We start from the raw sequence: 18,423 nt of genomic DNA on the forward strand, positions 1-18,423 counted from the left end.
AATATCTACCTCACTTGGGTACAGGGAGGATTAAAAGGGATACTGTATGTTAATCGTATAGCATGTGTGATGCAGCGGTGCCATAGCCGTGATGCCACACAGCGTGTATCGATGCTCCAGAATTAGTAGCTATGATGATTAATACCCCTGCCACTGGCCCTTTTAGGTCAGTAGTGGCAAAAAAGCCAGGGTCTGGTTAGGGATATTTTCTCTCTCTCTCTTGTTGCTAGAGGCCCTGCAAAAGCAATGGGAGCAGCCTGGCAGGGTTTTGTATGGAACTTGGGAGGAAATATGGCATAATCCTGCTTATTCATTAGCATCCCCTGGTGAGTGTTTAAAAAACAATACCGAAATTCATCCCAGTGATTCTAGCTCAGTTGGTCTGGGTGGGGCCGGCAGGTGGTTCTGATCTGTAGCCATTGGTTGAAACCCACGTTACCTTATAAACTGGCCCAGGTCTTTGAAGGAGTAAGGACATTTGCCTTCAGGACAGAAGGATCACGTGAGCAGTGGATTTTATGGTTTGAAAACTGCTTTACATAGATATCTCCTTTGATCTCTTCAAAAACCTTATGAGCTAGATGTTTTTTTAGTACCACTAGTTGTTAGGGAACCAGCAGCTCAGAGAGATTAACTTGCCAGAGTCTCATTTTTAAGGCATAATTTTATCTAATCTTTTTTTTTTTTTTTTAAAGCAAGTTCTACACCCATGCTCATACCTGTTAATGATCAAATCTGACACTTTGGAGAGCACTGCCAAGGTGACATCTGGTGCCAGGTGGGTCTGTTTTGTTCAGAACAAAGGTCTTTCTGCTACTTCTCTTTACTGCTGAGCCTTGAGAGTGCAGGGCAAGCTGGAAGACCATTATTTATGTATGTATGTGTGTGTGTACTTATATAACACATACACACCCGTTTGCAACTACCGATTTATGTGTGCAGGGGAAACATAAGACAGGAATAATTTGGATCCTGAAGCTATCATAAACCTTCAACTTTCTCCCATAACCTCTGAGTTAAAGATTTTGCATCAACCAGAACTCATTTTTATATTCTTATTGAATGACTCTAATAAGTATATGATACAATTTGAGCCCCTTAATAAAATACCACCTTTATCAATTTAGTATATCGTTGTTGTTGTTTAGTTGCTAAGTAAGTCTTGTCCAACTCTTTGTGACCCCATGGACTGCGGCACACCAGGCTTCCCTGTCCTTCATGATCTCCCGGGATTTGCTCAAACTCATGTCCATTGAGTCAGTGATGCCATCCAGCTTTCTCATCCTCTGTTGTCCCCTTCTCCTCCTGCCTTCAATCTTTCCCAGCATCAGGGTCTTTTCCAATGACTCAGCACTATTTAAAGTCAGGCGCGGACCCAGTGGCATCTGGGAGTGTGTGAGAAGCACAGACTCCTGAGTCTCACCCTAAACCTACTAAAGTAGACTCTCTAGAGGGTGAAGCCCTTGAATCTGTGACATCAGAAGCCCTCCAGTAGGTTCTGATGTTCTCAGAACTGAACATTGCTTCCAGCTCTGGTGATGGTTCTCTCGGAGAACGGCTACAAGGGCTTGAAGCCACATTTTTCTTCAAACCTATCTCAAGTTTCCTGGAGGAATCTGCATGCCATCATGTGGTATCTGAGTCTGTGTAAGGCAGGGTTGTTCTCTGAGTCTGCAAACACCTTAGCATTTCCAAAGCAGTTATTTCCAGGTCTTGAGATGTTCCTGCTGCCAGCATTCACACCCAAAGGGACTTCCCAATTAAACTGCTGAGCTTGTCAATAGGCCGGCTCCTTTATTGTTGTAGAAGGGAGAGAATCAGATATACTGTTCTGATGCCAAAGGAGCCTTCACTTGCTGTATCTGGCCCAGAGTTCTCAGCATCTCTGGTCTGATAACTGGGGAGTGGGGGCTTTCAGCCCCTGTCATCTGTCTAGATGCTACGAAACCCTGCCTTCACCCACTATGAACTTTAACTGCAACCATTTCATTGTGTAAGTCATGCATGGTGAAATCACCCTTCCAAGCTCCAGGCCAGGCATCCCTGGCTGTCAGTTCCTTTGACCACTGTCATCTGGATGGGATTTTTATTAGCTGGCTTTCTGTTTCCTCAAAATAGAGGTCTCCGTTTCACTCAGTGATTTCTTATCTGTGCCTCGTGTCTGAAAGAAATTGGCTGAAATCTGTATTTCAGCTGCACACCCTGCATACAGATTAAACGGAACTGCGTTGGTAGAGAATAATTAAGCCAAGGACCTTGTTTTTCACCTTCATGATGAAAGACGAATGACTTCCAATGCTTTAATAGGATGATGGCACTTGAAATGTTCTACTTTGGCCAACTCGGGACTTTCAGAACAGACCTGTTCATAAATATTCTTTGCAACAGCTGCATTTTCATTTAATTATAGACTATCATTCAGTCACTTGCAGGAGCTCTTGTCTCTCTCTCTTTTTTTTGCCCTGTGCAATCAAGGTATATTACATGGCTCGTTGTTATTGCTATTGTTAAAGACCCAGTTTCTATTGTATGATTAACTCTTTTTGTGAAGAAAATGGATTTTCCCCTGTCAGGTATATTCTGCTTCTGACCATTCTTTTGGGGGTGGGGAGAATCTTATATGTGGAGGCTACTATTTCTGTCCTTTTCTCATCTTTTTGAAGTGAATGTCAATTGGGCAACAAAATTGATTGATTGCCTAGTGGGAAACCAAACCTCCCTAAGCCATAAATATGAAACAGGCCTGGAATAGACAGATTTCAACAACAAAAAAGAGCCATCATTCTTCAAATAGCTCTTGTCCGCAAAAGGATTTCCCGGCAACCTTTGTCCCTTTTCTCTTCCTCTGCCTGAGCCAAGGTGATTATTGCCTCTATCTCCCAGCCTCCCCCTCACTTTCACAGTAACAGAGTTTGCCCTTCACTCAGCAGGGCCATCCACAGATGGGTGCCACCCTGCCCAGCTGGCTATTTCAGGCTTTGTTCCAAACACAATGCTGCCTTTTCTTAGTGGTAGAAACAGGCTGTTCTCCACTGCTTTTGAGAGAATGGCCCTTTCCTACTCTGTGCATAAACCAGCCTCAGGCCTTGGGTGGCCTATTTTTTTAGAGGTTCTCTTAACCCTGGAGAAGGTTTTGACTGAGGCCCATGAGGCAGGGGTCATGAGATGCTTCCTCTTACTGAGATGCAAGACCTCAGAGAAGTCTGTTTGATTGGATCCCCTATGGCTCTAATGCAACAAGAAGAATAGGAGTGGGCTTTCATCCTAAAGAGGTATTCCCTGCTTCTTTCCAGAAAGCAGTGGGGTTCTGGGTGGTCTCACCACTGTCTGACCCAGAGACCTGCTTGGACTCACTCTGTTTCCCTGAACTTGAGTTTCCAGCCTTCGGATGCGGCAGGAATCAAGGATCTCTAGGTCTTCTTAGTTCCAGAACCTCAGGATGGAGAGTAGCTTGCCACCTTGCTGCTCCCCGCGCTTTCGTGCAGAGGCCCAGTGCCCTGAGTAATCACCTCTCCACCTGTGCTCGCCCCCAGCCAGGAGAGCTGAGTACAGTGAATTGGCAGGTGCAGCCATTGCCTCTGCCAGCTCCTGTTCAGAGCCTTCACCTGGTGGTTGGCTGGGCTGGAGCTTTGAGTGAGCATGGCATCCAGATGTGTGGGTTTGCTTATAGGTGAGAGTGTTGGATTACAGCCTGACAGTGGGGGCAGTTGGAAAGGGCACTGGGTTGGGAGTCAGGAGTACTGGGTTCTTATCCAGGTCCCCAGCTCTGGGGATCAGGCCTCCCTTAAGCAAACATTTATTGAGTGCTACTGATGGCCATAAACTCTACAAGGTGTGGGGCACACAGAAAGTCAACAAAATACGGACTTTGCCCTCACAGAACTCGCATTTTAGTGGAGGCAGAAACTAGGGCTAGAATACAGCACAGTAGAGGCCAGGATAAACTCAAAGTTCTCTGGAAGCCCAGAGCAGAGGAACACCTCCCCAGCTTGGAGGGGATGAAAATCAGGGAGGACTTCCTGTAGGAGGTCACACTTGAGCTGAATGTACAGCAATGAAACCAAGGGGACAGCAGAGGCAAAGGCATGAGGCCAGGGAAGTGTGAGGTATAGTAGAGGCTCAGTGTTGCAGGATGAGGGTGTGTAGGATAGGGATAGATGCGAGGTGAGACCAGGGCAGGTGGGGCCAAGTCACCAGGTGCCTTGTTGGGTGTATTAAGGAGCTTGGGCTTTATCCTGAGGGTAATGAGGAGCCCCTGAAGGTCAGTAACTGGATCAGATTTGCATTTTAGAAACTTCCCTCCAATGGCTGGAGTGGAGGATGGTTGTACACGGTCAGGAGACTCCCAGGAGGTGGAGCAGAAGAGAGAGAGATGGAGAGACAGAGAAACAGAGACAAGAGAAGAGAGAAAACCTGGAAAACGGCAGGGGGGTAGAGAGTGGAGAGCAAGTCTGAGGATGATATAGGATGTAGAATTGGATGGCTTGTCTGGTCAAAACTGGAGACAGGGGAGGGACAGCTGAGCGGGCGAGGCCTGTAACCGGGTGGGCAATGGTGCCAGCTAGGGTGGAGAAGAGAGATAAAGCCAGCAGTTGAGGACAGTCTGGATCGAGCATCCAGCAGATAGTGGATGTTTTGCCCTGAAAATAAAGACTTGGTTGGCATTCGAGAAGAGGTGGTGGCTGAAACCACTCAGTGCATATAGAGGGTCCTGGGCAGGGAGGTGGGCAGGGCCCACAGCCCCTGGCTCCTAGCAGCTGTGTTTATGTGGGAGAATGTCTGGTATGTTTGGTATCTGGGTGTTTACTTCCCAGGGTGCTCGTGGGTCCCTGGTGTTGAAATGTGGTTCCTCCACGGAAGGGGGAGGGTCCCAGCAGGCACGGCCAGGGCTCGACTTGGAGGCTTGAGGGCGGTCACTCAGGCCTGCCCACTGACAACTTGTGTGCCCTGAAGCACCCCCACCCTGCAGTCGGCCCCCAGGGCTCCTTTTATGCCAGGTTCTCTCTGTGTGGGAGGTGGGCCCGGGGCAGCACTGGCTTCACCTAGAAAGACAGGGCAGCTGGAATTTTCAGAGCCCTTCCTGTGTCCCCAGCTCTGGGATGAGACTTAAGTCGTCATGGCAACCCTGTGCAGCACGGCTCAGTATCCTCCTTGTACAAGTGATGCTCAGACAGGCTGAGGGACTTGCCCGGAGCACTTTTTAAAAAAATGTTTATAGAAAATTTTATTCAACATATAACATCTTCCAGCCAAAAAAAAAGCAATACACAGCAAGAGTTGGTGTACAGAGCTGCTAGGGTAGACCCAGGCCGTCAGACCCCAGAGTTCACGCTGACAACATTGATGCCCCGAGTCTCAGATAAGCCCGCTTCTCTCTGCCTGGGAGAGTTTTCAGTCTAAGATAAGTCTTTCAGCCCTTCAGTACTCTGCTTAGCACTGCGGGTTTGACTTGATTTTTCCCTCTCGGTTTCGGCTGGGCACCTGCCTCACTGTCCTTTTCTCTATTGTTTTGTCCATTGAGAGTTTCTGTGTTTGCCATGCCTGGGGTTACCAAGTGTCACTGCTCTTTCTTATCCTGATTCTTTGAGGGTCTGTAAGAAAAGACCCTGATGCTGGGAGGGATTGGGGGCAGGAGGAGAAGGGGACGACAGAGGATGAAATGGCTGGATGGCATCACTGACTTGATGGACATGAGTTTGAGTGAACTCCGGGAGTTGGTGATGGACAGGCAGGCCTGGCGTGCTGCGATTCATGGGGTCGCAAAGAGTCGGACGTGACTGAGTGACTGAACTGAACTGAAGATACATATTTGGAAATGCTTATGAAATGTCAGGATTCAAAAATCACATCTGGGTGACTTGCCACCGTGTGAGAGCCACGTGGCTGGCAGACAGGGCCTGAGAGTCATGACTGGAGCGGGGTGGGCCCCCCTGCTGTAAACTATGCTGCTTTTGTGCTACACTCTTGTGTTAATTGCGCAACAAATATGCTTTACTTAAAAATACCCAGGCAGATATATGAAATTAATAGCCAATGGGAATTTGCTGTGTGACCCAGGGAGCTCAGGCCAGTGCCCTGTGACAACCTGGAAGGGGTGGCATGGGGAAGGAGATGGGAGAGGGATTCGGGGCGGGGAGGGGATACATGTATACCTGGGGCTGATCCATGTTGTTGCATGGCAGAGGCCAACACAATATTATCCTCCAGTTAAAGCACTTATCCTTCGATTAAAAAAAAAAAAATACCCAGGCAGGAAAAAATAAAACGGTCATTGTCCTCACAGTTAGATGCTTAATAGTTCCATCCCTGGGCACAGAGCTGAAAGGCTCAGTCGGGGTCTTGTTACCAAGACCACCCGCCCTTCGAAGAGCAGGAGATGCTCAGGCCCTGGGCCCCAAAGGCCTGGATTCGAAGCTGTCACTGCCCTTTGGGCAGCCTTGATGTCTTGATATCAAGCTTGATATCATGAGTTTGCACATCTGTGAAAGTGAGGAAGATAGTAGGCCTGTCCTGCTTGGCTTCCTGAGACCATTTAACCCCCAGGGCCCCGAATCCCCAGGGTTTGCTTCCTGCTGAGGTGACCCACCTCTGTTTGCTCAAGAGCTCGTCTGCATCCAGGCTCTGCCGCTTTCCCAGGTCTTCTAGAAGCATTGCTCCTGGGTAGGCCTTCTCTCCTGGATTCCTGGGGACCACCCTCTGCACACCTGGCATCACCTGACTTCACAAGAGCGGGACCCTGGTGTCACACGTATCTTTCAGTGGCAAGAGGCAGAAACCTTCTCCAGCTCCCTGAAAGCCAATGGAGGAATTTCCAGGGTAGATTCAGATTCATCATGGACCCCGAGGAGACGAAGCACAGTCAGGCCTCTGCAGGGGTGGAATCAGCGTTCCTGTCTGTCTGCTGTCTGTCCCTCTGTCTGTCTGTACCATCGGCCTGTGGCCATGTCTCTGGGTTTCTCTCTTTGTGGCTCTGCCCCGTACTCTCTGTCTCTCTCTCCACCCATCTTGTTTCTCTGTGTTCTCTGTCTTCCCTGTCTGTGTCTCTACCTTTCTCTGTCTGGAGCTCCCTCTGTCTCTCGGGGTTTGGACAGGATGCGGCAAGCCAGATGCCCAGCGTGTGACATTTAAGGAGACACCCAGCCTCCGGGTGCTGACCCTGCCCTGGCACAAGCTCCAGAGATGAGCACCTCCTTAAATCTGTGCCCTGGGCCCCTTGCTCACCACACCCTGTCCAGGCTGTGCTTCTCTCACTCTCGCCCATCCCCTCTCTTTGTTCGACTCGCTCCTGTAACCGAATGTCTGTTTCTGTCTTGACTCGCTCCTGTAACCGAATGTCTGTTTCTGTCTTGCCGGGTGGTCTCTGCTCATCTCAACACATCAGCAGCCTGATCCTTCTGCTTCTCTGGGTTGAAATTGATTGTCCAGCCTGCATACCCTCCGGCCCAGCAGTTTAGTTTCAGATTTCCTCTTGGTGAATACAGTCCAGCTCGGGTCAGCCACTCATACCACATACAGTCAGCTAGAGCAGGGGCCAGGGTTGCCCTGGGCTTCCTCGGGGGACTTGAGAACAGGCTGTCTGAGGAGGGACTGCTCAACAGTGAGGGCCTCCTTGGCCGTGATCCGGACCCCCAGGTCTGGCCCTCCAAGGTGGAGGATGGTGCAAGGGCCCGCCACCACCTCCACCCCATCACTGCCAGAACACAGACAGCTTTGTCCTCGGGCCGCCCTGGGAATTAAAGAAACCCAGAGCCAGAACCCAGCTGAAGGACAAGGAACGATCTGCTTGCTCCACCCGCCTGCCCCCACTCACCCCACCCTGACTATGGTTTTTCAAAGTCTTGAAGCTCAAGCTGCCTCCTCCTCAAACACGCTGGATCCTCCAGCTGTGTCTGCAGAAAAAGTCATCATCTCCCATTCAGGGTTCCGGTTTTAGATGTTGGAGTCGTGTGCGGCGAAAACACGGCACTGTCTCTCACCCACGCGGGACCAGATGCCTAGAGGATCTAGGAGAAGGCAGCGGCCTCAAGCCCGGGGGGAGGGCCGAGCCAGTCTCCAAACAGCTCCAGGCAGAGGGCGCAGCCCATGCAGGCCCTGTGAAAGGAGCCAGAGTGAGCCCATGGGGATGCGGGCCTGAGGGCACTGCCCAACCCTTGTCTTCCTTGAGGCAGGAACTCAGCTTCTCTTTTCTCTGAGCCCTCTGGGGGGCTTTTAAAGAGCCACAGGAGGACTGGGGGGAAATACAGCACAGTTTCAAAGGGGAAAGTGTGGCGAAGGGGTTTTGCAGCCATTTCTTGCTTTATTGGGTCGTGTGAGCCAAGGCAGGACACAGGCATGGGAAAGGCCCAGGCGTGGGCTTGGAAGCCAGCGGTGCTATGGGTACCGGGATTTGGGGCTTAAGTACACACAGCCTGATGCTCTCACGTCCTGCATGGGATTCGTGCACTCGCCACAGCCATAGGGAGCTTCCCTGATAGCTCCGCTGGTAAAGAATCTGCCTGCAATGCAGGCAGAGACCCCGTTTTGATTCCTGAGTCAGGAAGATCTGTTGGAGAAGGGATAGGCTACCCACTCCAGTATTCTTGGGCTTCTGCTGTGGCTCAGCTGGTAAAGAATCCCCCTGCAATGCGGGAGACCTGGGTTGGATCCCTGGGTTGGAAAGATCCCCTGGAGAAGGCAAAGGCTACCCACTCCAGTATTCTGGCCTGGAAAATTTCATGGACTGTCCATGGGGTTGCAAAGAGTCGGACACGACTGAGTGACTTTCACTGTCTTTCACTTTCACAGCCATAGGTGGCCTGCATCCCAAATCCTGACTCCGTCTTCAGGCCAGTGTGTTTCTGGGGAAGGCAGGACCCGATTCCCAAGCTTTGCTGGCCTCCTGCAGACAGAAACATGAGGCCATCCCTGGTGGAGAAGGCTCCTTAGAAGCCCTGGAGCAAAGGTTATGCAGATACAGGCAATAAATCACTTTTGTAATTATAGAATTTAAGCCTGTGGCATCTTTCTCTGAATCTTTCATTCCATTCATTCATTTGACTAACATTCGCTGTGCCCCTCCTAAGTGCCACGTTCTGTGCCAGGTGCTGGGGTTACCCAGGTCCCCCGTCCTCCAGACTAGCAGGGAAGGCAGCTACCTATGGAAGCTGAGAATTACGGTGGGGTATGATGGAGGTTCTTCCAGCAGGGAACTCAAAGGGCTGTAGCACTGAAAAAGCAGTTAATTTTTTCTTTTTTTCTTTTTTTAACCAAACTTTAGACTTTTTATTTTGCACTGGGGTATAGCCGATTAACAATGTCGTGGTAGTCTCAGGTAAACAGCAAAGGGACTCAGCCATACATGTATCCATTCTCCCCGAAACTCCCGTCCCATCCAGGCTGGCACATATTGTTGAGCAGGGTACTGTGTGCTACACAATAGGTGCTTATTGGTTATCCATTTTACATGTATCAGGGTACACATGACCATCCCAAAGTCACTAACTACCTTTACCCGCTGGGTACCATAAGTTCGTTTTCTAAGTCTGTGAGTCTTTCTGTTTTGTAAGTAAGTTCATTTGTATCATTTTTTTTTTTCTACATATAAGGGATGGCATGTGATATTTCTCCTTCTCTGTCTGACTTACTTACACTCAGTATGACACTCTCTATGTCCATCCATGTGGCTACAAATGGCATTATTCCATTCTTTTTAATGGCTGAGTAATATTCCAATGTATATATGTACCACATCTTCTTTATCCATTCTTCTGTTGATGGACATTTAGGTTGCTTATATGTCTAGGCTTCCTGGAGGAGGGCATGGCAACCCACTCCAATATTCTTGCCTAGAGAATCCCATGGACAGAGCCTGGTGGGCTACCATGCCTAGGGTTGCAAAGAATTGGATGACTGAAGCAACTGAGCACAGCACAGCATGTCTTGGCTATCATAAACAGTGGAAAAAGCAGTTAATTCAATCTGGGGAGTCAAGGGAGCCTTCCTGGAGGAGGTGGCGTTTGCTCTTGAGGGTTGTAAGAGTTGACCAATAGGAAAGGAAGGTTATCTCAGGAGGCCTGGCAGACTTGGAGAAGGTGAAACATTTGGAGTCTAGGGTGAGGGTAGGAGGGGACCGATGTGGCTGCAGAGGGCAGGAGGAGCAGCCCCCCCATCTGGGTGTCATCCTGGTTCAACTGATGTCTTAAACTTCCAGCGCTGAGCCTCTTTGTGTCTGCTGCTTGCGCGGCTTCCGTTGTCTTCCAACTTTATGTAGGATGAGGCCCTGCACAGAGGTGGAGGAGGGAGCCAGCTCTTGAGGGACAGAGGCTGTATCTCCCAGGTTCTGCCAGAACCCGGGGTTTGCTCTGGGAGAGGGGCCGGAGGCCCTGCGCGTCTGGCAGGGCCCAGGTTGCACACATCACCTTGGCAGTTTGTGGGCAAACCCTCTCAGCCGAGGGGAGGTTGCACTGCCAGCCACTTCCTCCAGTTCCTTCCCTCTGCCTGTCGTCACGGTTACCTCGGCCTTGTTGGGGGTGAGGTAGAGGTTGGGCGGAATCAACTTTGTCCGGGTTTCTATTTCCCCAGATGCGGGTCAGCCAGAGGAGCTGTCACTTCTGGTTCAGTTTCAAAGGAGGCCAAGGGGCTGGGAGGTGGTTGGGTGCGGCCGTGTTGACAGGGCACCTCTCCAGCCAGCCTCCCAGGCCGGGAGGGCGTGGGTCAGGGAGAAGCTCCAAGGTGGTGAACCAGGAGATGGGGCGGCCCCTGCCAGGGCCTATGCCGGGGGCCGTGGGTGCTGGTCTCCGGCTCACCCCTTGGTCCTGAGTTCCCGGAGCATGCCGGGAATGCAGGCAGGGAGGCTGTTTATTTTCCTGGCCTGCAGCCCTTTTGGGCCGAGACCTTGTTCCAGGCCTCAGGCTGCCAGAAGCACCCCCACTGGTTCCAGAAGTGAGAGGGTTGGCAGGCCCAGGCTGCCCGACGACTTCTCCAGTGGCCTCGGACTCTGGGCCACGTCCAGCCCGGCCGATCCTGTGGGTCGTCCAGAATCCGCTAGCAGGCAGTGGACCACGAGAGGCTTCACGTCCAAGTGATCCTGATGGGCTGGGGCTGTGGTCAAGATCAGGGCGGGTGAAGTCGGAGAAATCAGAGTGGGAAGCCTGACTCTATCATCTCCTTGCTGGAGGGGCTTGGGCAGACTGCGCAGGTGAACCTTAGTCTCACTGTCTGTGAAGTGGGGCAGTCAGAGAACTTCCTCATCAGACTGTGATGTGAGGATTATAGGACCTATGTTGAGAGCACTGAACAAAGAGGGCAACAGATGGCAGCTCTTGTTATTATTAATGATATTAAACAGTAATAGCCACAGCTCTGGAAGTCCATATTGGCGGGCAGTGAGCCTCTTCTCTCCCATTCAGTGGGCCCTGTTTCACACATGATAAGATTCCTAGTGTGTGTGTGTGTGTGTGTGAAAGTCACTTAGTCATGTCCGACTGTTTGTGACCCCATGGACTGTACCCAGGCTCCTCTGTTTGCGGAGTTCTCCAGGCCAGAATACTGGCGTTGGTAGCCATTCCCTTCTCCAGGGGATCTTCCCAACCCAGGGATCGAACCCAGGTCTCTTGCATTGCAGGCTGATTCTTTACCAACTGAGCCACCAGGGAAGTAAGTCTAGAGATTCAGAAGCCTCCTCTGTCTAGGTCCTGAGAAGGGCACTTTGGGGAGCCCCTGCAATCTTGGGGTGCAAGTGGGTATCCTGGAGAAAGAAAATGCAGAGGCAGCGTGCGTGTGTGATCAGTTGCTCAGCCGTGTCTGACTCTTTACCATGCCAGGGACTGCAGCCCACCAGGCTTCTCGGTCCATGAAATTTTCCAGGCAGGAATACTGGAGTGGGTTGCCATTTCCTTCTCCAGTGCATTGGCAGAGGGAAGGACGAACCTGGTGAGGGGTGGGAAGACTGCTCCATCATCAGGATAGAGCTGAGGGTTCGGAAGGACCTGAGAGGGAGGACAGGGAGTGAAAATGGGTGGAGCAGAAGGTAAAATCAACACTCATGCTCAAGGTGTTTTGAAAGGAAATGCCTGGGAGCTGCTGGCCTGGAAAACAGTGCCCAGAGGCTCGGGCCAGGCCAGAGAACAGACCGCCTGTTGGGTGTCACCTCTGAGTGAGGCGATCGCCAGGCTCCAGGCCTCCTGAACTCTGGCAGAACCCATGTGGCCCTGCCCTCCTGGGATGCTGATTCCTCCCCGGGATGCCCACCTGCTTCGTGAGCATCCTTGGGACCAGCTGGGAACCACTGCATCCCACCTGCCGAGAGGCCAGTGGGCTGGCAGGGCTGCTCACTCATGGTTAGATCATCCGTCTGTCCATCTATCTGAGTCTTGGGAGGGCAGCCAGCCACCAGGCTTGCCTCAGTGTCTCATCTGTGGCTCTTTGCCCCCACAGCTAGACGAGGAAGAGGAGCGGAGGAAACGGCGTCGGGAGAAGAACAAAGTCGCGGCGGCCCGATGCCGGAACAAGAAGAAGGAGCGGACGGAATTTCTGCAGCGGGTGAGGCGGGCAGTGGCCAGGGTGGGCCCCGGCCTTGTCCTTTAGAGGCTTGTGTGCTGGTAGCCCAGGAGACAGCATCCCGGGCCTGCGGAATCAATGCATGCTCACTGGCATCAGCCCGGGCGGCCACGACCCCTCTGTTCCTACCCTCCACTCCTATCCAGTGCCCCCTCCCTGAACTGAGATGACCCAGGGGGCAGCCTGATCGCAGGAAGGCCAGAGCCTATGGAAGGAGCCAAGTTCCCCGCCTCCAGCTGAGGTATAGATCCTCGGCGCTGAGGGCCCAGGTGGCCCAGGACAGGTACTCCCCATGCTGGTGCACCGAGGGCTCCCAAACTTGTCTGGCGTGGGTGCAGAGGAAGTTGGTGATGGCTCCCTGCACGGGGGCAGTGCATGCAACCATGGGGCAGAAAAAAACCCCTCCCTCAAGTGCAGAAAGCTCTTCTGGCCCTGACTCCCATCAGCCTGGACTCTGTCCCACCAAAGCTGGCATCCCCCTACTCACCCCCAGCTCTTGGCTGCTGCCTCCAGGACCACAGAGGTCAGCTCTGCACACCGAGGCGAGTGGAAGGCTGCCTTGCCTCATGGCCCTCAGAGCACACCCCTGCCCTTTCATTTGGAATGTGTCAAACAGGCATTTGTTCCTTCTTCTGTCCCTTAGGATTTCCCTCCTATTTTTGTTTTTCAGAAATGGTTGATGACTTTGAAGGGACATGACCAAAACGCTAATTGGTCCCAGCCAGTGGTCTCCAGCCTCCCCACTCCCAATCTGTTGTTGGTTTCTAAATAACAATAGTGACAGTGCAGAAGAGTCATGTCCCAGGTCAGGCTGCCTTCTACAGTGAGCTGCAGTTAACAGTGGCTGCTGACGTTTGTGACGGAGAAGGCAGTGGCACCCCACTCCAGCACTCTTGCCTGGAAAATCCCATGGACGGAGGAGCCTGGTGGGCTGCAGTCCATGGGGTCGCTAAGAGCTGGACACGACTGAGTGACTTCACTTTCAATTTTCACTTTCATGCGTTGGAGAAGGAAATGGCAACCCACTCCAGTGTTCTTGCGTGGAGAATCCCAGGGATGGGGGAGCCTGGTGGGCTGCTGTCTATGGGGTCGCGCAGAGTCGGACATGACTGAAGCGACTTAGCAGCAGCAGCAGCTGACATTTGTGAAGTGCAGCCCTGTGCGAGGCGCAGTGTGCGTTTTATTGCGTTATAGCCGTATGAGGTAGGGGCCTGCGTTATTCTCAGTCTGCTGATGGGGACACTAAGGAAGGCACGGGGGTTAAGTAACTTGCCCAGGTCACTCAGCAGTGGCCTGGGAGAACTGAGATTCGGCCTGAGGCTAATTTCAGAGCACCTGTCTTCAGCACTCTGCCCTACTGGCTCTCATCCATTCATTCCTGGGTTTGCTTATTCGTTCTTTTGCTTGTTTATTGATGTGTGGACAAGCAGTGTCAAGCGTATACTGAGTGCCTGGTCCTGTGCTCGGTGTGCTGGGCACACACCACCCAGGACTAGTCCTGGTCCCTCCTGTGGGAGCTGGAGAGGCGAGGCCAGGTTGGCCTGGGTTTTCTCTGGAGGTCGATGGGTCTCTTCTCATTCTTGCAACAAACAGAGAACAAATCGGAGGTCACCGGTGTCAGTGCCTTGGGGCTGTGTGTGCACCTCCGGCTGTGAGCTCTTCAGCAGGGGAACAGTCGGTATAGGTGGGACTTAGACTCTGGAGCTGGAAGCCCCTCAGAAGGGATGGTGGACCGACACCAAGAGGGAAGGTTTCAAGAAATTTCTAAGACACGGGTCTCACATAAGCCTTTAAGATGGATGGAGTGTCACACACCTCATTTCCAGCCCTGAGAGCCTGCAGAGCTGGGCAGGGCACAGAGGGAACACTCATATTCCAACCCCGCCTTCCAGGGCCTGTCAGACAGCCAGCAGGCAAGGTGTGCCAAGTGAATGCACACCAGTGACACACTAGTGTCACCAACGGTCAGTGCCAGATGAGCGGGCAAGCTGCTCTGTGCATTCCAGTGACATGGTCTGAGCACCTACTGTGTGCCAGGCATTTCCTGGGTCCCGTTTATTCTCATTCCACTGAGCACCCTGCCGATCCCCCTTTTAGACACGTACCTGTAGCACAGAGAGGTCAAGTTCCTTGCCCGAAGTTACCACTGCCAGCGTGCGGTGGAGTCAGGGTTCATCCATCCGTTTGCTGACCCATCCATCCCTCCTCAGTGCCGAGTGAGTGCCCGCTGCACAGTGGGCCCGCAGGCTGTGGCTGCAGGGGTGGCAGGGGAAAAACAGGGATGGGATGTGTGCTGAGCATGAGGTTGGGCGAGCCCGGGGGGCGCTGTGAGCACAGATGGGGGCGGGGAGGGGCGGCTGTCCAAGTCGAGACTGCAGAACGACTCCTGATGGGTACATAGACCAGGGGCGGGAGCCCACTTAGGGAGGGACAGTGCTGGAGGGGTCACCACCAACAGCCAAAGCACAGGCCAGAGGCTGAGGTGTCGTTTAAGGTTGCAGTGATGGGATTGAAAAGAACGCCGGTGTGGCTAGAGTGCAGGATCCACGGAGAGAAAGGGGCCCAGAGCCTTCACGTGTGGGGTGGTCCCTGTGCCGTCTTGTCCGGGGCAATCCCGCTTTAACTAAGCCTGTTGTCCTGGCCTGGTTATTAAGAGCACCCTCTTTCACTCTCATGCCCTGTCCCTTTAGGATGAAGGAGTGTGCAGTGCAGAGAGCCATGGGAGGGTTTCAGGAGGAGAGGGACACACCCTGTTGCTATGGTTACAGCAAGGGGCGTGGACTGGCCCCCCCTCCCCCCAACCCCCGCGCCCGAGTGGGCAGATCGGTTACATTGCTGTGTTATCCCCCTGGGAGGAGAAGGCAGCTGTTGACCAAGAGAAGTGCATGGCCTTGGGGTCTGGGAGGGGGGCCTGGACAGTTTTGTTGGGGCCCACGCCCAGCCCCTCACCATGCTCCCCTCCTCCCCTCTGACCATGGAGGCTGAGGCCACGTGTGAGGGTTAAGGCCCAAAGGCGGAGGCTGTGTGGACAGTCCGTGCCTGATGACATGAGGGATTCTCTTGTCGTTTATTTTTTAACATGTCAAATATATACAAGGCTCAGAGGTACAAAGGTGTATGTGTGTGTATGTGCACACACGCACACACACACACGTGCGTACACACATATGGGCTTCTCAGGTAGCACTGGTGATAAAGAACCCTCCTGCCAACGCAGGAGATATAAGAGACGCAGGTTGGCCCCTGGGTCAGGAAGATCCCCTGGAGGAGGGCACGGCAACCCACTCCAGTATTGTTGCCCGGAGAATCCCATGGACAGAGGCGCCTGGCAGGCTGCAGTCCAAGCATCGCACAGAATTGACGTGACCGGAGCGGATGCGCACACGTGCACGCAAACACACGTATATGTACAATATCACAAGTCACCCTCCCATCCTTGACCCCTGGGGACTCGTCTAGGCTAGGCTATTTCTGTGGCATCTCACATGTCATCTGCCTCGACCAGGCAAGGCCCTGAAGGAGGCAAGAGGCAGGCCTTTGGGTCAGATCCCTTGCCCTGCAGGTCCCAGGGCCACCTGAGCACCTCTGCTGTCCACGGGCAGGAGCAGTGGCTGCTGTGGGGCCGCCTCTGCAACTCCACTGGGCCGGGACACGGTTCCCTGGGAGAGGGCAGCAGTTAACACCATCGCACGCTCCCCTGGTGCACATGGCTCTTCAAGGCCCCTCTCTCCTTGACGGCCACAGTGACTCTGGGAGGAGGCAAGGCAGCCACATCCACTTGCTCAGATTCTGAGACTCGGAGAGATTCACACAGTGGCCAAGTCAGGATGGGGACCCAGAGCTTCCTCCCCTGCCCGGCCCTCTACTCACCCTCCCCCTGGGTATCTTGTTCACAGCAGCCTAGCTGGCAAGCGGCAGAGTCAAGATTTTAATTCAGGCAGGGCTTTGGGGCTCAGAAGTCTGCATCAGGCTATTTTTTTTCTTTATAGAAAAAAAACGTTGGGAAGTGGAGCTGTATTTTAAGTACATTAGGGTAACTTTGAAAAATAAGAGAGAATCTTCATGCTGAAAGTCCCCTGGGCCAATCATATTTTCTGTGGGGGTGGGGGAACTGAGGCCCAGAGAAGGGAAATGACTTGGCCAAGGGCACACTGCTGGGACACCTCAGCCCCTCACCCAGTATTTTCTCTACTGCCTTCACTGACTGCCACAGAGGAGACAGAACCTCCTTCACATGCATTAATTCCATTCTGAAATGACAAATGGTTTCATTTTCTCCAAGGCAGTAAATATCTACCAGAGGCAAAACGATAAACAAAAATGCAAGCAGAGTTGTTCACTTCCTAATTAAGGTGTGAAGATCCTAGCCCATGTTGATTGAATTAATTAGGAAAACAGATTAGGTAATTGTTGTTCTAAAACCACAAACCACTTCTACAATCACGGCTAAAAAAAAGATTTTTCAAAACTCAGTTTATACTTACCCAGTAAATAAGTATGTAGCATCAACTAATAAAACAGAAGAAAATCAAACAACAGAGCAGCTAGTTACAGCCTGACAGTCAGACTGTCAAAGCGCAGGCTATTTCATGATGTACCCGTACATTTTCAAACCAGCAGAATGTCATGCCATTGCTATGATAAATGCATGGGGAAGCCAGTTAGGCACCCCACTTGGTCTTTTTGTGTGATACAGATGTGAGGTGGGTGTGATGTCTTCTCAAGGGCGAGGATGTGTGTGCAAGCCTGCCAGACCCTGCCCCTGGCATGTCCCATTCTAACTTCCATTTCCAGCACAACCCAGCCCTTCCTCGTCCTGCCCACTGCCCTCCAGAACTGCTGCCACCTCCCTGCTTCCTTGGACCCTCCCCCATGCTCACAGGCTGCTGTCTACCCACCGCCCACTCTGCAGACGCAGGCAGTCTCCCAGACCTGCCAAGTTTTCTTGGAAATGGCCTCCTCCTCTGCTTCTCCTCCTTTGCTTCTTCATCCCCCCTTGCTTGTGGCTTAAAGCAAAAATTCCTTAAGCCTCCCTAACCCTTGGTTTACAAAGTACCTTTCCCACTTGAAGTCATTTAATCCCCCACGATCATCGTTTTTTTTTTTGCAGAGGAGATAACTAGGGTTCAGGGAAGTTAGGAAACTTGCTCTTGACTCTGATTTCCAAACCCCGGGTCTGGCTCTAAACCCACCTTCCCAGCTTGGTGCCCTGATAGGTCCAAAAGTGACGTGTGGCCATCCGGGAGGATTTTTAGTCTCTTAAACGCGTCTGACGCGCTCCCGCGTCTGCATCCTGGTTCACTCAGAGCTCGCTTCTTGAAACATCTTCCCACTCTCCCACTGACTTTCTCTGCTCAACCAGAGTCAACCCATTTCTCCAAACCCAAGATCAGACCTGGTCATTCAGCCCACTCTCAGAAGGTCTTCTAGACCCTGGAGGGCTGATGGCACTTGATAAGCTTTGCCTGGCTGTCTGGATCCTTCTCCCCCTTGAGTGGAAGCTGCACACGATCCATGTTACGGGCTCATGGACCTCGGGGCCCCTTAGAGGGTTCACTGCACAAAGAAGGTTCTCTGCACTTGCTCCTGGGTGGGTGGATTGAACCGAGACTCCTAGAGGCAGCAGCTCAGAGGATTTGAAGTTGGAGCTTAAATTGTGTCTGGGGGGAACCAGACGGTCAGAGACATTCCCATAGTCACCAGCTTGTAGACCCAGTGAGCAGGCAGCCCCTACCTGCCCCAGATTCATGGTTCCACATGGGGTCTCTCCTGCCCTCAGAGGCTGTCTGCTTGGGGTGTTAGGAGAACAGTGGACCAGCCTGGCTTCCCTGTCGCCCCTTGTCCCGCTAAATCCAAAACCACCCTAGCTGGCTTTCGGTATTTTCC

The 18,423-nt window shown here is 52.4% G+C and overlaps 1 protein-coding gene across 3 annotated transcripts in view; it reads left to right on the forward strand.

Moving 5' to 3' along the window:
* The window catches only part of JDP2 (Jun dimerization protein 2), a 45,408-nt gene that overhangs the window by 23,609 nt on the left and 3,376 nt on the right, over nt 1–18,423 (forward strand). For all 3 annotated transcript variants that reach the window (XM_061429495.1, XM_061429494.1, XM_061429496.1), the window contains exon 3: nt 12,415–12,519. In XM_061429495.1, the coding sequence (XP_061285479.1) occupies nt 12,415–12,519 (105 nt within the window). The remainder of the gene's footprint in view (nt 1–12,414; nt 12,520–18,423) is intronic.

This window comes from Bos javanicus, chromosome 10, assembly GCF_032452875.1.
Source record: "Bos javanicus breed banteng chromosome 10, ARS-OSU_banteng_1.0, whole genome shotgun sequence".
Classification (NCBI taxonomy): Eukaryota; Metazoa; Chordata; class Mammalia; order Artiodactyla; family Bovidae; genus Bos; species Bos javanicus.